Below are 27,860 nucleotides of genomic sequence, written 5' to 3' on the forward strand. Positions count from 1 at the left end.
ACCAAACAGACACAGGGTGTTTGGTGGGTGTTTGGTGTGTAAACCAACACTTTATACTTCGCCCAGAAACTAATTGGCAGCCAGTGAAGAGATTTTAGGACTGGTGTGATGTGGTCACCCCTAGATGTTCCAGTGACCAACCTGGCTGCCATATCTAGCCATCATTTGCACCCAACCATGTTTTCCATCTTGCCAGCCTTACTGGTATTTGCAGTCTGTTAGGAAACGCTCAACGGTGTCTCTTGAGGGACATTTTAATTATAGCATAAAATGCCCCCTTTTTTTTTACGGCAGGATAAAAATATCTTTTGTTTTTTCTGGTTAAACTTGATGAGCCCTTTGCCCAGTTTCCAGTCCTGTGTTCCTACATTAAGTTTCCTGATCACTTAACAAATTAATTTGCCTCCGCAACAATTCATGAGGGGATTGTCCATCTACAGAAGGGGGGCCTAGCAACCTTCTGTGGTTGACTAGAAGAGCTTCAGCTTTCCGTAAAAATAAAACTCTCTTGCTAGCTTTGCAGTCGTCTGCTTGCAGTAGGTTTCGGAGAAATACCACTTTCCTCCGAGAACATTAGCACTGATGTATGCACGTCTGATAAAACAGCTGAATAATTCAGAATTGCTCAGCTTCATGCTGTGCTAATCGATTTTCAGATCAAGAGACAGGACCATGCTGAGGAAAATTACAGCATTCAGCCATTTGGGATTGTTTCTGTTCTAAGCCAGCAAGATACCATTACCAGAGGGGAGGGGCTTTATTCCTCTATACATTCGAACTATCAAGAGTCATAATTTATTCATTGCATTTCTGAAGAAAGTACTAGAATCCCGTGGTTCTTTATCTTCGGTTTATTTTGGATGCAATAATCTTCTGGGTTCATTTTTGGCCCAGATATCCTTTGTACCATGTACATAGGAGTACCCCCTTGTAACAGCCATTATCCATCATGACTAAGGAGCATCTCCACATTCAGAGGAACTGTAACTCTCAATAGCAAATCCCAAGGAAAGGCTGTTGGTCGCTTTTCCTGGCTATAGGCCTCCTGAAGGCATTAGGCTGCCTACTGCTGGAAACAGGAAGTTGGGGCAAGGTGGAGCCTTGATTTGATTCAACAAGACTCTCCTGACGTAACCTTGAGCTGAATCAATTTGGACCAAAACTGAAATCATCTTCTGGCTCCATATTTAAAATTATGAACATAGATGCACTGTATCACTAAGCATGCATTGAAAAGGGTGGGGAAGGTCGACCTTTTCATAATGCTAACTGCAGAGGAAACAAAGTAGTTAATGTGGATTAAGGCATAACTCATCAATATGAACCGGTGCAGTAGCGTTATTAAGGTCAGGGGTTGTGATCTGGAAGGTCCCTTGGTTGAAATTTCATAACAGACAGAAATTTCCTGCAAGGCCTTATACAAGCCACCATCTTTCACCTTCTGCCTTCCTCCACCTCCTTGTTCATAGTGAGGTAATAATACTAGCCTACTTTCCAAGGCTGCAGTAATGGTTCCAAGGCTGTCGTAATGGTCACTGTGATAATGTTTGTGAGTATTCAGAAGCTTCCTTTTGAATATTTAAGTTCTGCCTGCAAATGTATCTGAGACTTGTAATTCCAGGCTTGGAAATATGAGTCTCAGAAGCTTATGATATGCAATTCAAATGTGAGGTGAGCATAACACCTGTAGAATTCTTCTCCAGCTCAAATGTTAATCTGAACCTGAGCAGATTTTTCCCAGCCAACCAGCCTCCAACCCTCTTCCCTTCTATCCACTAATTTCCCATGTTCCCTCCTCTGTGTCTTTCTCACTAACCAGCTGCTGCTGCTAACACTCCAACAACAAGAAATGGGTGGAAAGGCAGTCAGAGGGTTCTGGAGGACCTGTGAGCAGGGGGAAAAGAGGTTTGTAAGGAAGTGGGGGGGATTCTACACGCCGTACTGAGGGCGCTTCCATGTGCCCCCAGTGCGGCCCCAAAGCGGTGTAACTTGCCTGGAGAAGACACGAGGAAGAGGCGTCCTTGCCACCGCCGCCCACCTACTTCCTCGCCGGCCAGGACAGAGAGCTCGGCAGAAGAAGGCGGGGTGGAGAGCTTCCGCTCTCCACCCCGCCTTCTTCTGCCGAGCTGTCCGACCCGGCCGGGTCGGAGGTAGGTGGGTGGCAGCGGTGGCGATGGCGGCAAGGACGCCTCTTCCTCGTGTCTTCTGCAGGCAAGTTACACGATCGCTTTGGGGCCGCACCGGGGGCACATGGAAGCGGCCTCAGTATGACATGTGGAATCCCCCATGGAAGAGGAAGTTCACAGGGGTGGAGAATCGGGTCAATCCAGATGCAGAATCACTCGGAAAGAAACTATTCCCTGATTTGTGTGGGGGGTACGGGTGCATCGTAACAGACCTTTACACTAGGCCCGTCGCATAAACCCTTCTCAGGCTAAGCTCCACCACTTGAAAACCCGAGGTGGGTTAATTAAAACCTTTCCCCTAGCTATGAGGGAAGATACACTAGAAGCCTTCAAGAGGCAGCTGGACAACCATCTGTCAGGGATGCTTTAGGGTGGATTGCTGCATTGAGCAGGGGGTTGGACGCGATGGCCTTGTAGACCCCTTCCAACTCTGCTATTCTATGATTCTATAAACAGGTTTAATACAGGATGTGCTCTAAATACATTGTGGGTATAATCTGGTGTGGGTGTTTAATAACTCTAAGGCAGGTAAATAATGCCAAGCTGACACGAGGTATTTGGTTGCCAACAAAATAATAATAAGTTTATTGTTATTTCAAAGCTTTAAATAAAAATATAATACTTTCAATCCTGCCTGATCTGAACTCTCCACACACCAACCACCTCACTCTCTTTACACCAACCCTAAATCCCTAAAATCCAATCTCTTCTTACTCTACAAATAAACAACTCTCTGTCACACGTACCCCAACTCCAATTCACTCATACTACCTCACAAACTCCCAACACTCTTTTCTCCCCCGCCCCACGTATTACATCATAAACCACACCCACTCAATTCTAACATTCCATACTTACCAGAAATACTAATCCAGACATATACAACATAATCAATTGTGGGGTAAAGCCACAAGGGGAATAAACCCAATTATTTCCAAGCCAATCCTTTTTGAGACCGGAACCAGGGGAGCTCACCCATTCAAATAATTGTTTATTTTTTGTGTTTTCTGAAATCACGAGAAACACTGATTCAACTTCACTTGGGTTTTTTCTTCATTTCCATTTAGGAATTTGGGAACAAGGCGAATTCAGATTATGTTGCTGAGATCATTACTGATGGTAAGGCTTCTTATAATAGAAGAAACCGAGATTTTACTGGGGCGGGGGGAATGTCCCTTTTTAAATTCAGTCAAAAGACAGAACAGCCATTTCTTTAAACTTTAAGTGAAAGAAAAGGTGAGTGGCATTTTCCACAAGACTAGATCAGGTTTGCAGAGAGCGACTCAGCTGTCTACCTGTGAGGAACGATAATTGCCAGGGTGTCCGGAATAACTCTCATGCAAGGCCTCCCCAGCCTTGCGTAAGAGTTATAGCTGACGTGGTTTGTTAAGTTTTTCAAGAATTCCCATTTTGATCGCCTGAAGCATAGCGCCTAAAGCATTCTGACCATCAATCTGCTTTAAGTGTTTTTAGAAGTATGTAACCATTAAGCTTTTCACTGTGAGATTTCCCTGGATAAAAGAAGTCTCACTGATGGAGTGTCCCGTGTCAGTTTGCCAGAACACGTGAATGCCGGAGGGACCATAAAACATAACACAGGGAAGCTATTGTAAATAAGAAGAGTTGCTTCTTTTCTTCCTTGTTTCTGTTGACGTGCCATCAGTGGCCACTAGGGATGTTGCGGGCAACTGACTGGGTCTGGGAGTTGAAACGACTCCCCTACTTCCGCCCTTCTCTCCCCAAACCCAGCTCCCTGGACTACAGTGCATTTGCAGGCCTCCACTTCTAATGCCTGCGTGGCTCTGACAAGCGCCTGGCAGCCATCCATCCGCCCTTGTCCAGAGCCTCTAGCGTTGCAGACAACAGAGGCTCCATAAATTGCATATTTCATACCTTGCGTAAATGTCGTCCGTAAAGGCCCCATTTACACAAAGCAGGAGACATGCAATTTCCAGAGCTTCTATTGTGTACAACAGTGGAGGCTCCGGACCTGGGTGGGCAGGTTTGCAACCTCATCGGGTGCTTGCCAAGCTGCAGGGGTGGGCAGCAGGGGTGGCTTTGCAAGCGTCCACCCGAGCTGGATGTGGGTGAGTCTGTCTGTTTAGTGGCTTCACAGAATTTCCCATGTTAATAAACATCTCTGTGAGCCGTTAACGTGCCCTCTAAACCTTACGCTAAGAATGGGGAACATGTGGTCCTCCACATATTGCTGGACTGCAACTTGCTTCATCCCTCACCACTGGTCATGCTGGCCTGAGCTGATGGGAGTTGCAGTCCAACAACATCACCCCTACCTTACGTGATTAGAGTGTTGGAGTAGAGCTGGGGAGATCTGTCTTCGAGACCCTTCTTGGCCATGAAGACTGACCTTGGGCCAGTCATAATCCCTTAGCCTAATTTAGCAACGATCTTATTGGGATTTACCCAGTTTGCACCTTCTGGAACAAATGTGGACTTTGATGCAATCTGGGGTCAAAGTCCATACATTTCCAACCTTGCAGCGTGATTCATGGACCGAAAGAAATGCATTAGACACCATGCATACATTTGAAAAAATGTGCATGAAGGAAGTATGAACTCTTGACAAATGTGCCCAAATATGCTTTCGTCTGTTGGAGAAGAATGTGCACATTTCCAAAATGTGCACAATTGATGCATCTATTTGGGAAAAAAGCATGCATGGAAATACGTACGGATTTCCATGCAAAACGAAAACAAAAAGCTCGCAATCTGATATGGACTCAAGTTGGAATGAACTTTGAGGTGGTATTCAGGGAACTTCAGCCAGCTTGAATTTGCTGATTTGCACAGCCCTAGCAGAGCCCTACAATCACCCTGTAGTTTTGAGAGATTCCCTGGTGCTTGTAGAAGACCTGGATGGAATTGCCCTGTTATGATAACACCTGTAAGATACTCAGAAAAAAACATATCTAATAGTGTGTAGTTGGGGATATGCCTTCGGTACATCCCCAACTAGTCACCAACACAAGACAATTTGTTGTTAATGATTTCTGCAGACTTTATAACAAGTAAGTGTGCAATATTTTAACTGATTTATACACACACACACACACACACACACACTCACACACACATGCGTGCATGCACAGGCCTTATCTGCAATGTGTCCTAAATAAAAGCTTTTAATGTGTTTTATTGACATTTCGTCGCCGCACAGGCTGTGCTTGCAATGTGCTTTTATAATCGTAAAAAGTTTTGAGTTCTGTGTTGTGTTGTCTTATTCTTGTTTTTTATATGGACTTTACAACCCCCTGAAGAAGGCCAAAACACATCAGGCTGTAGTATAATAAACTTTTCTATAGCATCCTGAGACTTTTTGTGCTCACCCTCCTTGGAGAAAGGGCAGGATGAAACTCTAAGAAATAAGAGAACTATATTCTCTCCTTTTTTTATGCCATTGAATAAGAAGCTTTGGGTTGTGGAATCTGGCTGAATGATGTCTTTGATGGATACTCTTTGCCTTCTCTTCGATGCCAACCAGGTGACTACAGGATACAGTGCCAAGACCATTGCAGCTGCTCTGCCTGCTCCCTTTCTGGATCCTTTGCTGTCTCCTTCACTCATGGATGACTCCGAACTAAGGCAGCTGGTCCTGGAAATACTGCATAACCTTATTGATCGGCATGACAACAGAGCAAAGCTCAGAGGGATACGGTTGGTGTCTTGAGTTTGACGGGGTCTCAGCTGAGTTCTACTGCAATAGCAGTGCATACCAGTGTACAGTAGACATCTCTAGATACTTAAACAGGTGACATGCACAAGAGGAGCAAAAGCTCCACAACTGGTGCACATTAAGCCTTACCCATATATGAGCAAGGCTTGGAGGACACCATTGAGGACCAGAATGTTGAATTTTGGTACCACCCTGCTTCTCTTTTACCCCTCCTGTCATCTCCAGATAAAGTGAAGGGCCAAAGCTAAGTAGGAGAGCACATGGTTTGCAAGCAGAAGATCCCAGATTCCATCCCCAGGCCTGAGAAAGAATCCTGTCAGGCCCCTCAAAGTCACTTCCAGTCCTTACCTAGTATCCTGTCCTAGATGGTCCCTGCCTTCATAGAAGGTAGCTTCCTAAATTCCTAAATGGATGGAGATGGGCTGAACGTAGGTATGTCAGACTGGGGACTGTGTCTGGTCAAAAATAGATACCTGTTGGAGTCTTAGGGCCTTGCTAGACGAGGCCTTAGCGTGCCTTTTCCGCAGCCCCGGCCTGAGACCGGGGCTGCGGAACGTCTAGCAAGGTCTGTGGCTTTTTGCAGCTACTCGCTTACTCGCAAGTAGCCGGGAAAAGCCACGGACTGAGCACAGTGCTCATACGAGCGCTGTGCCCATCGGGCCGGGGGGGGGAGATAGGGGGGGAAAGGCCGGACCGGCAGGAGAGGGGGAGGGCGGAGGGTGGCACAGACACGGGACGGAGGGTGGAGGGTGGCACAGATCGGGGACGGGACGGAGGGCGGAGGGTGGCACGGACACGGGATGGAGGGCCGAGGGTGGCACAGATCGGGGACTGGACGGAGGGCGGGGAAAGAGTGGGCAGGAGGCATGGGAGGGGATCAGGAGCGGATGGGGGTGCTTAAGTAAAAAAAAAACGCTTACCTTGTCCGGAGTCTTCAGGGCGCACGTGGCCCCTTTAACAAAAAAAAAGGCCGCCGCTGCAGGGCTTCCGTAGTCCCTGCGCGTCGTGCGTCTAGGAGGTGGGGCGGTGCGCGCTAAAGTTAGCTCACCGTCACACCGCCTCCCTGCTGGCTTATCCGGCATCGTCTAGCAAGGCCCTTAGAGACCTTTTAAGCCCTACTTTGGGGGTGCCAAACCTCAGGCCTGCAGAGCAAATCAGGCTGTTTCCCCTGACCATTGGATGTTTCCTGGGGCCAATCTACACCAAGCAGGATATAACACTTTAAAAAACGGTATGAAAATGGTATTTGTAATGTGTCCTGGGCCTGAACAGTTGTCATAACCATTATAAACCGTTATAAGCAGTAGTGTAGATCCTGCCCTGGTTTTGGGTGGTTTCCTGGCAGTTCTCCTGATTACCAACCATTTGGTGTTTTTCTGGTGGGTTTTACCCATTCTAAAAGGTGCCTCTCCTAAGGTGCAGAAACCGGCGGTAAGAGCTTTAAGCTAAAATAGGCTGGTGTTTTCTTGTATTTTTGGTCCTGCCCCTTTGCTTTGGCCTCGCCTCCTCTTCTCTTTGGCCCAACCCACCACTGGAACGGGACTCCAAACTGAATTCGGTCCTTGGGATGAAAGAGGTTTGACACCCATACCCTACATGTGACATGATCTAGGGACCCAGTGTTGTGCCTTGATTAATTTTCTGGATTAATTGTCCAGAGGTCAGTTACCCCAGATTATGTCCAAAGTGGAAGTTGCCTTTCACTTACAAAAGGACTGTTTACACAACTTACTAGAGCGCTGCAGCTGCTATAGAACCTGTACTTTGGGAACAATTGCAGGAACGTTTGTGTTATAACTCTAGCTGCTATTTTCTGTCCACTCACAGTTCTTTGGAGCTGACCCCATATCACAGTAGCTCAGAACCTCTGGGGGTAAATTTTATCAGTTTAGGCTGATATACCAACTACGCTCTTCTCTGGACAGAGATAGCCTATCTACAGTTATCCATGCTCTGATAACCTCTCATTTGGATTACTGCAATGCGTTACACGTGGGGCTGCCTTTGAAAATGGTCCAGAAACTTCAGCTGGTTAAAAACAGGGCAGCACAGTTACTAACCGGGACTGGCAGGCGAGATCACATCACGCCAGTCCTTCTACAACTTAATTGGCTGCCAGTCCAGGTCCGGGCCCGATTCAAAGTGCTGGTATTAACATTCAAAGCCCTAAATGGTTTGGGGCCAGGTTATTTGAAGGAACGCCTCCTCCCATATGTATCTGCCCAGACCTTAAGATCATCTACAGGGGCCCATCTCCGTGAGCCCCTGCCAAAGGAAGTGAGGCAGGTGGCTACTAGGAGGAGGGCTTTCTCCGCTGTGGCACCCCGGCTGTGGAATGAGCTCGCCAGAGAGGTCCGCCTGGCGCCTACACTGTATTCCTTCCGTTGCCAGCTGAAGACCTTTTTATTTTCTCAGTATTTTAACACCTATTAACTTAAATTTAAACTTTGCTGTTTTAATTCCATATTTTAACCTGGTTGTGCTTTTATATTGTATTTTGTATTTGTATTTTTAGATTGTTGGTTGTTTTTATGCTCTTTATGATTTTAATTTTTGTGAACCGCCCAGAGAGCTTCGGCTATTGGGCGGTATAAAAAATGTAATAAATAAATAAATAAATTCCATTTCAGAGAAGCTTTTTGGAGGCCACGTTCCAGTGGTGGATGGGGCTAAAAATACCAGCATAATTTAGCTTAAACTTCCCATGGCTAGTAATTAAGCTTAGGAGAGGCATTTCAACCTTACACAATGCAATCCTATGCATGTTTAGAAAGAAAAAAAAGTTCTACAACTCCCAGAATTTCCTGAGATCCCATCATCCCAGGAATGCGGGGAGTTATAAAATGTTTCTCTGTCTAGAGATGCATAGGATTGCTACCTTAGAATGGGGCGGGGGATGTCCTGGGCCCAGTGCTCTTCAACATTTTTATTAATGATTTGGACGAGGAGGTGCATGGAATGCTTATCAAATTTGCAGATGACACAAAATTGGGTGGGATAGCTAATACCCTGGAAGACAGAAACAAACTTCAAAGTGATCTTGATAGGCTGGAGTGCTGGGCTGAAAACAACAGAATGAAATTTAATAGGGATAAATGCCAAGTTCTACATCTAGGAAATAGAAACCTAATACACAGTTACAAGATGGGGGATACTTGGCTCAGCAATACTACAAATGAGAAGGATCTTGGAATTGTTGTAGATCGCAAGCTGAATATGAGCCAACAGTGTGATATGGCTGCAAGAAAGACAAATGCTATTTTGGGCTGCATTAATAGAAGTATAGCTTCCAAATCACGTGAGGTACTGGTTCCTCTCTATTCGGCCCTGGTTAGGCCTCATCTAGAGTATTGCGTCCAGTTCTGGTCTCCACAATTCAAGAAGGACGCAGACAAGCTGGAGCGTGTTCAGAGGAGGGCAACCAGGATGATCAGGGGTCTGGAAACAAAGCCCTATGAAGAGAGACTGAAAGAACTGGGCATGTTTAGCCTGGAGAAGAGAAGATTGAGGGGAGACATGATAGCACTCTTCCAATACTTCAAAGGTTGTCACACAGAGGAGGGCCAGGATCTCTTCTCGATCCTCCCAGAGTGCAGGACACGGAATAATGGGTTCAAGATAAAGGAAGCCAGATTCCAGCTGGACATCAGGAAAAACTTCCTGACTGTTAGAGCAGTACGACAATGGAACCAGTTACCTGGGGAGGTTGTGGGCTCTCCCACACTAGAGGCCTTCAAGAGGCAGCTGGACAACCATCTGTCAGGGATGCCTTATGGCGGATTCCTGCATTGAGCAGGGGGTTGGACTCGATGGCCTTGTAGGCCCCTTCCAACTCTACTATTCTATGATTCTATGCACAAAAGCCAGGAAACTAACAATAATTTATAGTTGGGGAAAAGGATGTAGGGCCCCAGAAAGGGGGCATGGCTATCCGGGGAATCCCATGCGGGCCAGTTTGGGGCCCCAGGACTGTGGTTCTGCACGCCTTCTATATACATCGATGTGGTGGGTCACACTGTGTGTATTCTGGTTGAGAACCTTTCCTATCAAGCTTATCTACTGAAAAGTGGAAACTAATTATGTACAAGGGACACATTTACTTTATCAAACCATGTTCTGACTAATCAGTAGATGCCGTTCAGTCCATACACCTTTCTACTGTGTGCCATGTTTCAGTTTGTCAGTAGAGAAGAAAAACTTAAAAGAACGTAACAATTGAACGTGCTAGCTGATTTTGTTTTCCTGCTGTATTGCCCTGAATGTTAAGTAGCTCTTTCAAATCGCTCCTGGTTTAATTAAGCTTGTAATTATATTTTTGTTTCGTGCGGAATGGGTTTGTGCAAACCATAAAATGGAATATTCTTGTACTGAGTCATAATTACTTATGATTCCCTCTTTTTAAAACAAAAAATAGAAAATGGGTTGTCATTGTTAAACGTGGGTGTAATTAAAATGGAAGTGGCTTCAAAAATAACTGAATAGATTAAATGTATTTCACACTGTGCTTCCCACTCCAGGAGAAGTAGCTTTACCAATTATTATAGTTATTAGTACTGATTTAAGAAACTAAACGACTGGTTTGTTTGTCTCTGCACAGAATAATACCTGATGTTTCAGATCTAAAGATAAAACGAGACAAAATTTCAAGGCAAGATGTGAACTTCATCAAGAAGGTAATAGCACTGTGGGCGGGTAACAAATTATTGAAAGGAAGGAACGGCACGAGCTATTTGGTAAGAAGGTTGACAAGGGAGCGTCCCATGGCCCTGTGGTGGAACCTGTGCTTTGCATGAAAAGGATCCCAAGTCTGGTCTTGGCCATCTCCTTTAAAAATGATCTCTAAGAATTGACAAAATTTGAGGAGCTGATTGTTAAAAAGAAAAGGAAAAGGGAGAAAATAAAGGGATAAAAGGTTTAACGAGTGGAATATATAGAATACTGGTTGGGAAGGGGGAGATAGAGAATATGGGGAAGATGGTTTGGGAAACAGATTTGATGGTACAGATAGGGCAACAGAGTTGGAAGGGAATATGGAGACAAAGAGTGTTGAGAAACATGTCGGTGAGAATTAAAGAAAATTATTATAAAATTATATGGAGATTTATTTAATCCCCAGTGAGATTAAATAAAATAAATAAGCTGTATTCAGCAAATTGTTGGAGAGGTTGTGGGGGAAAAGGAACGTATTTACATATGTGGTGGGAATGCGAATATGTACAAAAATTGTGGAAAATGGTGTTTAATGAGATAAAAGAAATTGTTGGAATGGAGATTGAAGAGACACCTAGTGTGGCATTACTATCATTATATGGAGATTTAAAGTGTAATAAAGAAATTAAAGAATTGATAACAAATTTGCTGACAACAGCAAGATTAATTATATCTAGGAACTGGAAGGTTCAAGGAGATTATCGTATTGAAGAATGGTATAAGGAAATTTGGGATATTGCCATTAATGATAAATTGACATGTAATATAAAAGTAAGAAGAGGCATAACAAATACGAATGAATTTGAGGGAATTTGGAAACAGTTCCTGGTATACGTGTTCTCTAAGGGAAGTGGAAAACCACCACCAGAAGAAGTAATGAGATTTTGGAAGCAGGAATAGATCCCAAAGGGTGAAGGGGAGCAATTGTATTGTTTGATTATGAATAATGATAAATTACAAATGTTAACAGTTGAGCAAATCTATGTAATATTTTTTCTTTTTTTTTCTTTTTCATTTTGATTGATTGTTTTAATGTGATGTTGATGTATTTTAAATTGCGTTAATAAAAATTATAACAAAAAAAAAAAGATCTCTAACAAAAGAGCTGGAAAGATCTCTGCTTGAGTCCCTGCAGAGCTGCTGCGAGGCAGAGTACCCAGCATAGGGGTAGATAAGCCAGTAGCCTGACTCGGTCCATCGGGCAGTGTCACGTACTCATGAGGTTAAGGGCAACCTCTTTGTGTCCCATTATCCCCCAAGCTTTCATTATCTAGGCTTGGAGTCTATGTGGCGCATCAGAACATTTCTGGCTTTCCTTCTCCTCGGCAGCCCCTGGCACAGCCTGAAAAGCCACACTGAAAGATGGGGAGACCCTTTGGAGTGGCTTCCAGTGCAACCCAAGGGGCTGCAGAAGAATCACCATCGCCCCGTCAGGGTTGCTTTTGGCGAAGGCACAGGGGCCGTGTGCATCTTGGCCCTAGGGTGCAATCCGCAACCCAGGTGTTGTGTGCTTCTGGCCTTTCCTTCAAAGGCTTTGGCCTTCTCCATGTCAGATGGTTATTGCAACGACAGAGGAGGCATAGTAAACCTAATTACAATGATGTAATGAAAAGCGAGTAGGTTCAACTGCAGTGGATTTCCACTATTACATATCTAACGAGTGACACTAAATGACATTATTATTATTATTATTATTATTATTATTATTATTAATTGCATTTATATCCCGCTGTTTTCCTCCAAGGGACCCAAGGCGGTACACATAATCCTCCTCCTCTCCATGTTATCCTCACTGGTGAGCCAGTGTGGTGTAGTGGCTAGAGGATCAGACTGGGAGCTGGGAGATCTGGGTTCTAGTCCCCACTCGGCCATGGAAACCCACTGGGTGACTTTGGGCCAGTCACAGACTCTCAGCCCAACCCACCTCACAGGGTTGTTGTTGTGAGGATAAAGTGGAGAGGAGGAGGATTATGTACGCTGCCTTGGGTTCCTTGCAGGAAAAAAGGTGGGATATAAATGCAATAATAAATAAAATAAATAAAATAACAACAACCCTGTGAGGTAGGTTGGGCTGAGAGTCTGTGACTGGCCCAAAGTCACCCAGTGGGTTTCCATGGCCGAGTGGGGACTAGAACCCCGATCTCCTGACTCCCAGTCCAACACCTTCGCCACTACACCACACTGGCTGAAGCTTTAGTATCACAGTATAGTGAAAGTACAGGAAGTACTGTCATGTATGGACAAGGCCGTAACCGGGGAGGGGTTATAGCTCAGTGAAAAAGCAGCTGCTTTTCACACGGAAGGTCCCACTTTCAATCCCCAGCATCTCCAGGTAGGCCAGGAAAGAATCCTGCCTGAAATGGTGAAAAGCCACTGGCGGTCAGTGTTGAGAAAGCTGGGTTACATAAACCAATGGTCTGACTCCCTGTTTCAGTACTGTTTTACAAGGTCCGCTATTTCAAGATAACCGTTCTGCTTTCTACACTTGGCAGCATGGGCAGCAACTGTACAGGCACGTCTACTTAGGCTGCAAGGAGGAAGACAACATTCAAAAGAACTTTGAGCTGCTCTACACGACTCTGGCTCTCATCACGATTGAACTGGCCAATGAAGAAGTGGTCATTGACCTCATCAGAGTGGCTGTTGCCTTGCAGGTGGGGCTTTGGGAGAACATCTCAGATGAGTTGGTGAATCCCTTCATATCTAAGCCTGGAAGGGCATGGCCATGCACAGACCTCAGTCTGTATCCAGTAGAATGAATCCGTATTGCAGAAATGCTGATCTTGCCATCGGTGGGTTGCGTCCAATACTAGTCCAACTTAGAGTAGATCCATTGAAATGAACGAGACAACTTAAGTTAGAGTAACATTAAACACAACCCAATTATTATTTTTGGTTTTTCATTGAAGGACATTGCGATCATTAATGAAGACAACTTGCCCATGCTCCATCGCTGTAGCGTGATGGCAGTGGTAGCCGCCTACCTGAACTTCTTAAGCCAAATGATTGCTGTTCCTGCCTTTTGCCAGCATGTTACTAAGGTAAGAAGATAAGAAGGGGCCTAATGCTGATTCAAACCAAGGGTCCATCTAGTCCAGCACTCTGTTCGCACAGTGGCCAACCAGCCGTCGGCCAGGGATGAACAAGCAGGACATGGTGCAACAGCACCCTCCCACCCATGTTCCCCAGCAACTGGGGCACACAGGCTTACTGCTTCTGATACTGGAGGTAGCACGTAACCGTCAGGGCTAGTAACCATTGATAACCTTTGCCTGCAGGAATTTTTCCAACCCCCTTTTGAAGCCGTCCAATTTGCATTTCTTCTGAATATTGCGTGAGTCTAATGCATTTGTATTAAAACAGACCTGCAACTCAATTTTGGCTAAATCAAAATTCGGAGCAATTTGTGCAAAGAAATTTTTGAGGGAAGCTAATTTGAATAAGGCTAGCAACATTTTGTAGGAGTCTTCTTTTTGCACATCCATAAATTGCAAACAGATTCTGCCTTAAAGTGATATTCAAAGTAAACTTGGAGATTCCCGCTTGGAGCAGACATCTGTAGGAATTTATTTTATTTATTAAATTATACGCTTTCCTTCAACTAAAAATACTGCCCAAGGCGGCCAACAATAATAATAAAAAAATTGAATGGGGAGTGGTATATAAATATTGTAAATAAATAAATAAATAAATTTGGCAGAGGGCTCTCCTTACCCCTAGCTCTTTGGTACAGTGGCAGTAGGTGGAGTTTTCCTTTAAACCCACCCACACATTGTACTTTGGCCTGCATATTTATTTATGTATTTATTTATTACACTTCTGTATCACCCAATAGCTCCCTGATCAGTTCACAAAATTAAAACCCTACAATACATTGTGACAAAATGTGCTATAAAACCTTTAAGAGTTTAATACACAACAAAACCAAAGTAAAAACCAGGACGAAAGTCAGCAGCTATGTAAAAATCTAAAACACAGTAACACAAATCTAAAAACACAATAACACATTTAAAAATCAAAAGTGAAGGACTGAAACACGTAGTGTTAGATGGTTGGGGGGGTCGTATAGTGAAGTGAAGACGGTTCTGTGCTGAAATAAATGCAGACCGCTTGCTTTGAATCATTGCAGACTTTCTATCTGACTGGGTCTGAAGGCAAAGTGTTTCTTCCCCCTGAGAAAGACATTAATTTATTCATTTATTTATTTATTTATTTATTTATTTTCAATTATATTCACATTCTACTGTAGAATACAAATCAACAGAATCGTTGATTTGCTTTACTCAGATCAATAAATCTTCACTTGATTTTCTGCTTGTTTTATAGGTCATTGAAACCAGAAATGTAGAAGCACCCTACTTTTTACCCGAAACCATTTTCAGAGAGAAGTGCAAGTATGAAAAAGTCAAGGGCTGATAACATGATGATCTCTGATGTTCTTGATTGAATGGGGGGGGTGGGAGGAGGAAGAGGAGGAGGAGGAGGAGGAGGAGGAGGAGGAGGAGGAGGAACCATAGCACAATGGTAGAGCCATACCCAAGTACAGTCTCTGGCATTTCAGGTTCAAAAGATCAGGTGACCAGAAAGACTGTGCTCTGCCTGAGACACTGGAGGACCGCTGCTGTTCCGAGCGCACGATAGTGGGCCAGACGGACAAATAGTCCAACCTGGTATAATAATAACAGTGTCCTGTTTTCCCTGCAGTTTAGAGCAGGGGTGTTGAACCTCTGTCATCCTAAGGGCCGAATTCCATTTCAGGGAAGCTCTCGAGGGCAGCATTCCGGAGGTGGGTGGAGACAAAGGCAAATGAGTGGGGCCAAAAAGTACCGGCATAGTTTAAAGCTGTTATTGCCACTTTAACTAAGCCTTAAGAATAACTTAAAACATTTCAGAATGAGGAGAAACACTGAGAAACCAAATGGGGGTGGGGCCATCTTGGTAACCCCACACGGCCAAACTGGGACCCCAAGCAGGCCAGATTTTGCCCCAGATCCCAAGATTCTGTTTTAGAGGGGAACTAAGACCACAATGTGTTTATTCCCAGACATCAGAACATTAGTGACGTGTTTCTGAAAACCACCTACCTTCTTGGGAGACAATAATGAGGCCTGCTAAGTAATACTCTTGTGGCGCAGAGTGGTAAGCAGCAGTTAGTGCAGCCGAAACTCTCCCCACGGCCCCAGTTTGATCCCAGCGGAAGCTGTTTCTCAGGCAGCCGGCTCAGGTCGACTTAGCCTTCCATCCTTCCGAGGTCGGTAAAATGAGTACCCAGCTAGCTGGGGGAAAGGTAACTGCGACTGGGGAAGGCAATGGCAAACCACCCCGCTACAAAGTCTGCCAAGAAAACGTCAGCGAAAGCAGGCGTCCCTCTAGGAGTCAGCAATGACTCAAGTACTTGCACGAGAGGTTCCTTTCATTTTCCCTAAGTAATACACAAAGCTTTATTTAAACAACAAACATCTCTTCCCACCTCAAGAGAGTCTAATCTCTTGGCACTTTCCCCTAGACAAAACTATGCAAACTAAGCGAGACAATTGTCCTTTCAAGAAGGATGGAAAGCCTTTTCCCAAGACACATTAACTTCAGAGAGACTAGTGCTGAGGCAGCTTCTGACGGGATGCGAGCTGGGCTGACTTTCTCTCGCCTTCCTTTAGCTCCGCCCGTTTTAGTCTGCAGCGTACTCTAGGATTGGCTAACCTCTCGGTGCTCTCTCCTTTGGAAGAATGTTGGCTTCCCACTGACTGTGTATTGTTTGTCCTTGAGGAGATAAGCTCTGGAGTGGGTTCACTCCCAGCTGGTGAAGAGCCCGTGAGAGCTTTCTCCCCCACTGGTACAGGCTGGCCTGTTTCTCGCGCCAACCCTTCTACTTCAGAGTCTGATTCTGATTGATTGCCTGAAACACCTTCTTCCAACCCAGGGCGAACAGGGCTAGACATGACAACTAGAGAACTCCATCTCCCTCCTGCCATTCATCCTCCAACTCTCTACCCCGGAATGTTTTATGTTATGCTGAGCACAGGCCAATGCCTGTGTAACTGAGAGAACCTCTGCTCCTCCAACACACTGTGCTCCTCTTGCTACTAAGACTCCTTTTTCTCAGATTGCATCCACAGTCATAGGGAGCAGTAGGGCTGCTGGATCCCTCTGTAGGGAGTGCAGAGCAACTTCCAATGACATGCAATAGTTGGTCCTGTTGGTAGTGGGGACAAAGGTCAGTGGGAGAGGGAGGGGAAGGCAATGGGCTCTGTAATATTCTGTATGAGAACTTCATGAGAACATGAGAGCACGCGCCATTCGAAGCTATGAACGTAAGCATGAGTGCAGAATATCCGAAAATATCCGCAAATTTTTGAATACATGCTTGCGTTCTTCTTGTTCTGGATTCCCAGTCTGATTTGTACAAATTTCCTGATTTGCACATATTTCCTCTGTAGGCCTAATCAGCCCCAATTTAGTCTGCGGAGCAAAGATGTGCAAATATGGAAAGCAGCACAAATTTGGGGAGATTCGTGTAAATCTCCCATTCGCTGCTCAATTTGCACAATTTGCGCAGAGCGATGTTTGGGGAATCCTGGTGATCTCGGACGTTTGCCCATCCCTAATTCTGTGTGGGTTCCCTTCCTGCAAACCCCACTCTGGGCCTAGCACAGTTTGTGCCTTAAGTAAAATGTCTTGTCATTCTTGATTTTGCCCTCCCAACAGTGTGGTATGTCTAGTTATTAAACAAAACCTACCATTGTTTGAAAATCAGATTGAGGGCTGGAACAAAAACTAACAATTTCAACCTGTGATTAATTCACTATAATCTGCATTCCTCAATGTCCTGGGGTTCTCCCCCCCCCCGCCACCCCCAGTTGCTTATTTATATAATTATTTGCATAACAATTAGAAATTAATAATTGCAAATTCTGTTTTGAAGCCTACCCAAGTCCCTAGAGAAGGATGAAACAAACTTGTTTTTCCTGACCAACCAGATGGCAGAATCACTGGGCGGCAGTGGCTACTCTGTGGAGAGACTGTCGGTGCCGTATGTACCTCTCGTGACAGGTAAGTCCTTGATGGCTTGCACATTTAGGAACATAGGAAGCTGCTTTGTTATTGAGTCAGACCATTGGTCCATCTATCCCAGTGATGTCAACACTGACTGGCAGCAATGGGCCCCCAGGTTTCGGGCAGGAGCTTTTCCTGCCTTACCTGGAGATGCTGAGGATCGAACCTGAGGCCTTCTGCTCTCAAACATGAGCTACAATTCCATTCTTCTGTAGCCATCTATCCCCATCACACATAGTGGCTCTTTAAGGTGTGAAATAGTACACTGAGTATCATTCTCTGTAATACCAGCAGGTCTCATCTCTGTATGGCTCAGTTCAGTTCACACATTTCTCAATGGTGGTTTTAGAACCCCACAGTGGAGATTTTACACCACTGTTGAGAAAACTCACACAAAGGAAGAGGTTCTTTTTAGAAAACACTCCACACAGAATATCCACACTGTGCAGAGAAGAGTTCCTGCACAACCGTTGTGTTGGGTGTTGTGTGGAAGGCTCTGTGGAGTTTCCCTTTGCGTTGAGTTGACTTTTCCCACTGGCTACAGAGTTCCCTGGCAAGAGCGGCGAAAGGAGGGAGTGCCACTCTAGGATAGATGCCAGGATTGGTTTTTTTTTTTTGTAGCAATGGCTGATAGGATACCATCAGGAAGACCGGGGGAGAAGAGAGGGTGGAGGAACTGTCAATCAAACATCTTAATAGATTTTACTCAACTCCACGGTAGCCCGCAGTCACATAACAGTGGAGTTAGAACATGTTGTGTGGTGAGTAACCCTTAACAACTCAACTGCTGAGTGGAGTTTTCACGCTGAGTTGACTAATGTGTTGTCTGAACTGAGTCTATATGTTGCTTGCCAGTTACCATATCCTTATACCATATTACTAAAATCCACTAAGCCTCCTTGTCTCAGGGCTGTACTATTACAAACTTCCCTCTACTTCCCTTGCTCGGCTTCGTCCATTTTCTTCTGCTGCCCCTTACGCCTGGAACGCTCTTCCAGAACATTTGAGAACTACAAGTTCAATCGCAGCTTTTAAAGCTCAACTAAAAACTTTTCTTTTTCCTAAAGCTTTTAAAACTTGATGTTGTGCGGTCTTTATACTGTTAGTTTTACCCTACCCTGTGCCTGCTTACCCTACCCTGTGCCTGTTGGCATTCTCTTCCCCTCCTTATTGTTTTACTATGACTTTATTAGATTGTAAGCTATGCGGCAGGGCCTTGCTATTTACTGTTTTACTCTGTACAGCACCATGTACATTGATGGTGCTATATAAATAAATAAATAAATAAATAATAATAATAATAATAATAATAATAATAATAATAATAATAATAATAATTCAGGTAGGGAACTCACATGGTTGGCCATTAAAAAATCTTCATCTCATCCCATGGGTCAGGGCCTGCCACACAGGCTACAAATGCAAATTGTATATTGAAAACAGAATACAATAACATAATCGTATTTGAACTGTCCTTCATTCAGACCTCCTAGTACCAGTATAATCCTGACTCTTCAAATGTATATACTGTATCTGGCACCCTTTGCAGCAGTTTGATTAGTAGTGTAGTTTTGTTTTAGTAAATATTGAAGCAGCGTTTGCTCCTTCAACATCATCCTAAAGCTTTTGTTTCTGTTCTTTCTATACATCTCTTGAAATTTAGCTCTATTTCCATCTGGCAAAAAGCCTCATAAAAGCAGGCGCAAGTCAAAAGGTAAATTGAGCCCACAAGTGCTGAACCTATTGGTAGCTTCCCCCTGTGGTTCTTAGCATCCATAGGCAGCTCATAGATAGAAAGTGACAGTGTTGTAGTTCCTTTCCTTTCTTTTTCCTTCAACTCACGCAACAGTAGCTCTCTATTATTATTATTATTATTATTATTATTATTATTATTATTATTATTTACATTTATATAATGTCCCATAGCCAAAGCTCTCTGGGCGGGTTAAAAAGATTAAAACGATTAGATTAAAAAGACTGAACATTAAAAATCAATGTACAATATTTAAAAACATAAAAACAGCTAACATTTAAAAAAAACAATTTTTAAACACTTAGACAAGCCAAAGCTCATTTTGGAGTCAGTTAAAACTCAACATGTGGTGTTAAATGCCTGGAAAAAAAGGAAAGTCTTAACCTGGCGCCAGGCGGGCCTCATCGAGGAGATAGTTCCATAATTGGGGGGGGGGCACCACAGAAAAGGCCCTCTCTCTTGTTGCTGTCCTCTGAGCTTCCCTTAGTGTAGGCGCCCAGAGGAGGACCTTAGATGTTGAGTGTACTGTACGGGTCGGTTCATAATCTTTATTTTGAACTGTTACTTCTAATACTAGGGGTGTGCACGGACCCCCCACTCCGCTTCACTTTAAGATCCGCCATTTTCGGATCAGCCCGCTCCGCCCCGCCCCCACTCCGCCAGTGCCGACTCCGCTCCGCTCGGAGCTCCGGATCCGGATCAGAGCTCCGTTTACCGGGCCCTGCCGCCATCGCCGCCCATGCGGCGACGGCGGCAGAGCCCGGTAAGGAGGAGGGGGGCCTTACCTGCCTCCGTCCGCGGTCCATCGCCGTCTTCAATTGAGCCCGTGGTTCCACCAGGAAGTCTGGGCCGCAAGTGCGGCCCAGACTTCCTGCTGGAACCACGGACTCAATTGGAGACGCTGACGGACCGCGGACGGAGGCAGGTAAGAGAGAGGAGGGCGGGGGGGTTACCGCGCCCTGCCGCCATCATCGCCCATGCGGCGACGGCGGCAGAGCCCGGTAAGGGACCAAGGGGGAGGGGTCCTTACCAGCCTCCGTCCGCGGTCCGTCAGCGTCTCCAATTGAGCCCGTGGTTCCAGCAGGAAGTCTGGGCCGCACGGCCCAGACTTCCTGCTGGAACCACGGGCTCAATTGGAGACGCTGACGGACCGCGGACGGAGGCAGGTAAGGGAGAGGAGGGCGGGGGGCGTTACCGGGTCCTGCTGCTGTTGCCGCATGGGCGACTGCGACAGCGGCAGGGCCCGGTAAACCCCACTTACCTTTCCGGCGGAGCTCCGGATCGAGGCGAAGGATCCGCCTTCACCTCGATCCTCTTCGCCACGCTCCGCCGGCCCCCCAATCCTCTTCGCCTCCACCTTAAGGGCAGGCGAAGCCCCCCGCTCCGCTACTGCTTCTCCGGTCCGATTAGAAGCGGAGCACATCCCCACCTAATACTACACCTTTTTGACATTTCTCAGTGGATTCAGAACATGGCAGCCAGGTTATTGACTGGAACTGTTGGAACACATCTCACCAGTATTTCCTTCACTGCCTTCCAATTTCTTTATGATCGCAGTTCAAGATGCTTGTTACCACTTGGAAAGCACTTGATGGTTTGGGACCAGAGTACCTGTGAACTTGCCTGCTTTCTATTACCTTCATAGGAGGCGCTTCTCTGAGTTTAGAGAAGTGGTGACCAGAGAGAGGGACCCAGATTGCAAGGTAGTTAATAAGCCTCCATAGCTTGTGAACCACCCTCCGCGTGCCAGTTGCACGCTGGGGTCGGGGGAGGAATTAGCATAATAACCCTCAGCAGCACGGCTTCTCGTGTCATACGACTATTGCAAATTGTCCCATTCGTTGTTGGAGGGTTCTTGGCTGCCTTGTTAACCATGGCAACAAGCCGTCCTGACTGGATTCGCACAACAAGTTCTGCTGTGGATAATTATGCTATTCCCCACTGCCCCACCACGATCATCCGAACAATCCCGAGGCCTTTCCAATGATGGTGCCTCAGCCATGGAACACATTTCCCAGGGACACCTGGTTGGTGGCTACTTCCTTAGTTTGGAGGCGTCAGCTTACAAAACAACAATCTTTCTCCTGAGCTTTTCATGGATGATGAATGTTTTGCTGCCTTGGATGTTCTGTTTTTTTATTGCTTTGTTTTGCTTTTACTGCTTTTACTGCTGACCTTTTCGGTTGTATTCCTGTTTCTGTGTTTACTGCTGTTTTCCTGCGTTTTTTTATTCTTTTGTATTTTAAGCTCTGGTTTTGTTGGCCACTATAATAATAATAATAATATATTTCTTACCCGCCTCTCCACTTGAATCGAGGCGGGGAACAACAGTGAATATAAAACACATTAAAAACTGATTAAAAGCATAGCATACATGATTAAAACATCCTTAAAACATCCTAAAAACATTCTAAAATTTCACTGGATAGGCCTGCCAGAATAGATCAGTCTTTATTGCTTTTTTAAATGCTAAAAGACTCTTAAGTTGACGAATCTCCTCCGGCAGGCCATTCCACAGTCTGGGAGCAGCAGAAGAGAAGGTCCTCTGGGTAATACCTGTCAGCCTAGTTTTGGTTGACTGAAGTAGATTCTTCCCAGAGGACCTGAGTGTGTGGGGCAGATTGTACGGGAGAAGGTGATCCCGCAGGTAGCCTGGACCCAAACCAAGTAGGGCTTTAAAGGTAATAACCTACACTTTATACTTTGCCCGGAAACTAATTGGTGAAGAGATTTTAAAACTGGTGTAATGTTTACAAGCTCTTGGGCTGAAAGGCAAGTTATCAATCTATCAAATGAATACATTCCATGCTATCATCAGAGCACTAACTGCTAGGCAGCTTCCCAGGGGCTTCATCGTCTTAATAAGGGTTTGCATTTCCTTCGGGGTAATCCGATGTGGGCCAGGGGTGGGTGTAGCCAAAGCTGTTTGTGGGTCTGGTTTTTGACATTGCAGGATTATACAGCGCTCTCTCTCTTTCTTGCTCTTTCTGTGTCACTCCGTCTCTTTGGACTACATGAAATTAGGCCTAGGGCTGAATGGAGCTAGACAGAAGGCCCAAATCCATTCCCCCTGGTCTAGATTGTCAATTCTGGATCCGGTTTCAAATCTCAGCAGTGGCCTAGGGGTGTGTGGATCAGCAAAACCTGGGCTCACAAAACTTCTCTAAATCTGATCTCGAAGGTCATTCATATTGCGGATCTGCTTTGATTCGGGACCAGCTTGTGGATTTTCTCTTGCTTTGGTGGTGGTGGTGGGAGTGAATAGAAAGTTGTGCCAATTACGCCAACTGCACCCTCAATTTGTGCAACTTTCTATCGATGAGGAAAAACAGTTGCCATATTTCGGGAAAAGCCTGCAGCTCTGCTCATGAATGCAAGCCAAGGCAGGCGGGCAAAAGTGATCCGTCGAGCCCCAAAAGGGCTGGATTTGCAAACAATGGACATCCCCAGTAGTTCGATGTGTATTTTTCCACACCTACACAAAAATTGTGCCCATTTTTGAAATGTAAGCATGCTGTCAACCCACTCCCCTTTTTTTTTCATCTGTGAATCATATTGCAGGCTTGAAATTGTACTGACTTTGACCACAGATTGTGTCTGAGTCCATGTTCAGTCCAGAAAGTGCAAGCTGGGTAAAATCCTGATCAAAAATGAACAGAAACAAATTCATCATTCGTCCCTGTTCAGCACAGCCATGAACTCATCGGCAAATCACTCTGAGTATCAGCATATCATCTGTAATGACAAATTTCTTAAATAATAGCCAGTTCTTCCAAATTCTCTTGGTCACTGTCTATCTCACATTACTGTGTAGTTTAAGAACAATAAAGGAATATCATCACATGTGCTGATGAAAGGGGGGGTAACTATGCAGATAGTTTTATTGTTGTTGGCCCACACCGCAGTCTATAAAACAAAGTAAACACAAAGTAAAAAAAGCAACACTGATGGGTCAGGGCAGCCCCTCACCCTAATGTACTGAGGTCCACTGTTGGCAGAACGCAGGTTTCAACCCAACCCAAATGAGTCACTAAGTACGTGCTTTTACTTGCTCCCGTATAAGTGAATGGATTCCATTTGCCCATTTGAAATCAATATAAAGTTGCCACTGTGATACTAAGTGAAATCTGAGCCCTGACACTACTGTCATCTTCTAGGGACTGGCATTACTGTGGGGTGGGTGGAAACAAGCTGATTATTATAAAAATAGATTAGGGATATATTTAATGAACGTGAATAGTGAAGGCTAAACCTTGGCGTAATCTACACCAAGCAGGATATTGCACTATGAAAGCAGTATGAAAGCGATATATAAAAGGCAGGAGCCACACCAAGCAGGATATAGCACCATGGAAGTGGTATATGGTCTGTGTCAATGGGCCCCAATAGTTGCCAGTGCACGTCAATACTGCTATAAAGCAGTAGTGTGGCTCCTGCCTCTTATATACCACTTTCATACTACTTTCGTAGTGCAATATCCTGCTTGGTGTAGATTAGGCCCAAGTATATCTTCGGGGTTTGTGTGAAAGAATAAGTCAAGACTTTACCATAGGGTCCTCATGCATGGGCAATCCATTGGTAAAATTCTTTTATCACTTGTTTCTGGAAGCTGATTTTCAAAACCATGGGTTGGATCCAGGATCGGCGTTCCATGAGAGGAAGGGACCTTCCATGAGAGAAAAGACTCTACTTACAGAAGGCCCTCTCTGCCTGATTTTTTGAAATCCCACCATCACCGGCACAGTTCACTCCACTGAGCAGAAGCTCCTGACTCTCTGTGTAGCATGTTCAGGGGACTGGAGGGGCTGCTGTGGGAAGGAGAGAATGGGGAAGTCCACTTGCATCAGCACAGTTGATCCAGCATCAATCTGGATCCATCCCATTGAATGCAGTGAAGACCATGGTGTCATGTATTTTTCTTACAACAGAGAGCAAAATGGCAGCTAGGTACTGCAAATTTGATTTGGCCCACTGTGGTTTGGGGCAAAGAAAATAGGAATATAAAATGGTGTGTGACAGAGTCATCCTTGCTCTTGTTCTCCAGATGAAGACAGGCTGTCCAGGAGGAAGAGTATTGTGGACACCTTATCTATTCAGGTAGACATTCTGCCTGGTTGCAGTCTGGAAGAAAAGGTATGTAACTTCTCGGTTAATGCAATGAAGAATGAAACTTTTCCATTGTGTTCTTCAGTTATTTCCAACATACCTACCTACCTTTGAGAGAGAGAGAGAGAGAGAATGTCCACTTAAAGAACCCCAATGGATCTGCCATGAAACCCCCTTCACAGATAATAGTAGATCATTCTTGTAGATAATTCTGAGACATGCCGTCATGTGGGCGCACAAAGCCATCTCTCACAGAGCGTTGGCCCGGCTATTGTTACTCGTTGGTGCCCATTAGTGTACCCTTTATGAACCATTAAGTGCATAGGGGTAACGATTACATGATGGTAATCAGGCTTGTGATCTCCTTTTCCAAAATCTACTGTACGGAATGGCTTTTCACAGGGAAAAAATGCTGAGAAATTGTGCAAAGGTTTGTTTTCAAGAAGCAAATTGGCTTGGGACGCTTGAGATGAATGGTGGCTGGCTTGTAACTTCAGATACTCTGTTGTCTTCATCATTGTTGGGTTGTTTTTTTTAGGTGAATAGCACCGAGGAGATCACCTTTGAAACCCTGAAGCAGGCAATAGGTAAGAGAGATTGCATTTCTGTGTCCAAGAAACTGTTCACAAAACTGTTGTTACTGTTATTATGTGGAGACTTCTTCTTTTTTTAATTCTCCCAGGCATTTTAAGAACTGTTTCTGGTGCTTCTAGATTCCTCCACTTTCATTGCTGCTGGTTTGACTTTAGTTTTATATGCTGGAGGGATTTTATTCTTTGCTGCTGGTTTTATTGCATGTTGGTTTTATCCATCTGTTGTGTTGTTTGTGTTTTACATTTCTGTTGTATTATGCATCGCCCAGAGAACTCGGGTTATTGGGCAGTTTAGAAGGTTAATTAATTAGAAATAATGCTAGGCTGGGGGTGGGTGGGTTGGATTCAGCATTCTGAAGGTGAATGCATACATGTGATGGTGCATAGAGTTGTGTGTCAGAATCAGGTTCTCATCGAACCTCTCTAAGGTGGGAGGAGGGTGGACAGAATTGGGATGCCAAACAAGGGTACATTTGAGACCAGAAAACTATTTTTCAGAGCTGATGGATCTAAATATGGCTTCTTCTACGGCTTTACCACTGCCCCTCTCAGGGTGGCTAGAACTATACTGCTTCTTATTGAAGCATTCATTGCCTTTGAAGTCCAGGAAACCAAACAATCCTATGTCCCCCAAGACACTTTTGAGGTGATATGCTAAGCCATGGTTAGGCCGCTAAACTTTTTGCAGCAAATGGTTGGGAAGCATGTTTAAACTATGGTTATGTAGCCACCATGGTTAGGAATGGTTTACATGACAATCTAAGCCATAATATTTAGCTCAAAGTACTTCACTATTGTGGCTTAGTGTGTCGTCTGAACAGGGTCATAGGATTACTCCCTCCATAGTTTTATTATCCTGCTCTGCCTTCTACATTTCTGAACATCAGTAAAGTGTCTCATTTCTACATCCGGTCCTATATGTTCAAACAGCAGCATGTCCCCACATTAACTTCAGGAGACAAGTACGTTACTTCTCATTTGATGAGTACATTACTAATGTTTCTCTTTCCTTTGCTCCATTGTTGCTGGTTGTTGTGTTGATGTTGTTAGCAGCTTCGCAGAAGTGACTCCAGTAACAGTATTATTATTATTTTTTAAATCTTTCAACAGACAACAACGGGCTTGAAGAACAAGAAAAGGAAAAGAGGCGGCTTGTGATTGAGAAATTCCAGAAGGCTCCTTTTGAAGAAATTGCTGCGCAGTGTGAAACGAAAGTGAGTGTTTGGACCAGGATCTGCAACCCCCCTGTGCTCAAGTGAAACTTTTTTTTTTTTTTTAGTTTTAAAGCACCAGCTTAAATATATGAAGGCAGGTTTGCAAAACTTCATTAATACTAAAAGTCAGTGGTTTTGCTCAGCCACTATGCAAAGACTCGCCATGAATCAACACACGTTCATTCCCTTTGGTGAACATCTCCCCAATATGGCTACAGGAATGGTTTGTTGGTTAATAGGTCTTAGAGCAAATAGGGAAAGGCTCCTGAGGCAGAAGTAGGAATATGTACAAGAATTTCGTTCTTCTTCATAGAATCATAGAATCGTAGAATAGCAGAGTTGGAAGGGGCCCAAGGCCATCGAGTCCAACCCCCTGCTCAATGCAGGAATCCACCCTAAAGCATCCCTGACAGATGGTTGTCCAGCTGCCTCTTGAAGGCCTCTAGTGTGGGAGAGCCCACAACCTCCCTAGGTAACTGGTTCCATTGTCGTACTGCTCTAACAGTCAGGAAGTTTTTCCTGATGTCCAGCTGGAATCTGGCTTCCTTTGTCTTGAACCCATTATTCCGTGTCCTGCACTCTGGGAGGATCTAGAAGAGATCCTGGCCCTCCTCTGTGTGACAACCTTTCAAGTATTTGAAGAGTGCTATCATGTCTCCCCTCAATCTTCTCTTCTCCAGGCTAAACATGCCCAGTTCTTTCAGTCTCTCTTCATAGGGCTTTGTTTCCAGACCCCTGATCATCCTGGTTGCCCTCCTCTGAACACGCTCCAGCTTGTCTGTGTCCTTCTTGAATTGTGGAGCCCAGAACCGGACGCAATACTCTAGATGAGGCCTAACCAGGGCCGAATAGAGAGGAACCAGTACCTCACATGCACATGTGATTCTTGTTCATCATTATGTGCACATGTCCCGTTTGCAACCGCAAACATGAGCGGGAGCACAGTTCTAGAGAAATTTTTGATATTTTGTGAGTTTGTGTTTTAACGTAGGCACTTCTGCAAGTGTACACTTCTGAAAACGCACATTCCACCCCCCCCAAAAATCTCCATGTTCATCCTTTAGCCTATGGGGAAAAAGTGCACATTTTAGGTGCATTTTTTTCCCGGTCAAAACGAGCAAGACACTCGTGTTCATGAACATGAATGAGGCGAACCAAACTTAGAGGAGGAATTCAGAGCGCCTCAATGAGCTCGAACTTTACGTCACAGAAGTAAAGAGAGAGGGAGGAAGCAGGAGCCAAGGGAAATAACGCGGGGGGCACTGTTTTCTGGGAAGGGATGTGGCCAGTTACAGCCACACCACCGCTGAGGGCAAAAATGTGTGGGGTCAAATGCAAGTGGGAAGGACCAAAATACCAGTATATTTTAGCTTCGAGCTCTTAAGAACATCCGAAGAGCCCTGCTGGATCAGAACAAGGGGCCATCTTGTCCGGAACTCTGTTCACACATTGGCCAACCAGCTGTCGACCAGGGACCCAGAAGCAGAAGACAATGCAACAGCACCCTCCCACCCATGTTCCCCAGCAACTGGTGTACATAGGCTGCCCGAAATG

General features: G+C 45.0%; 1 protein-coding gene across 2 annotated transcripts in view; it reads left to right on the top strand.

Moving 5' to 3' along the window:
- The window catches only part of EFR3A (EFR3 homolog A), a 96,224-nt gene that overhangs the window by 66,773 nt on the left and 1,591 nt on the right, over positions 1–27,860 (top strand). Inside the window, exons 13-22 of one of the 2 annotated variants that reach the window (XM_063129915.1) lie at positions 3,254–3,305; positions 5,689–5,861; positions 10,478–10,553; positions 13,083–13,244; positions 13,500–13,631; positions 14,917–14,984; positions 17,510–17,637; positions 24,438–24,526; positions 25,038–25,086; positions 26,203–26,306. In XM_063129915.1, coding sequence (XP_062985985.1) covers positions 3,254–3,305; positions 5,689–5,861; positions 10,478–10,553; positions 13,083–13,244; positions 13,500–13,631; positions 14,917–14,984; positions 17,510–17,637; positions 24,438–24,526; positions 25,038–25,086; positions 26,203–26,306 — 1,033 coding nt within the window. The remainder of the gene's footprint in view (positions 1–3,253; positions 3,306–5,688; positions 5,862–10,477; positions 10,554–13,082; positions 13,245–13,499; positions 13,632–14,916; positions 14,985–17,509; positions 17,638–24,437; positions 24,527–25,037; positions 25,087–26,202; positions 26,307–27,860) is intronic. The other variant, XM_063129916.1, reaches the window with a different exon arrangement.

The sequence above is a fragment of the Elgaria multicarinata genome, chromosome 7, assembly GCF_023053635.1.
Source record: "Elgaria multicarinata webbii isolate HBS135686 ecotype San Diego chromosome 7, rElgMul1.1.pri, whole genome shotgun sequence".
In the NCBI taxonomy this organism is placed as follows: Eukaryota; Metazoa; Chordata; class Lepidosauria; order Squamata; family Anguidae; genus Elgaria; species Elgaria multicarinata.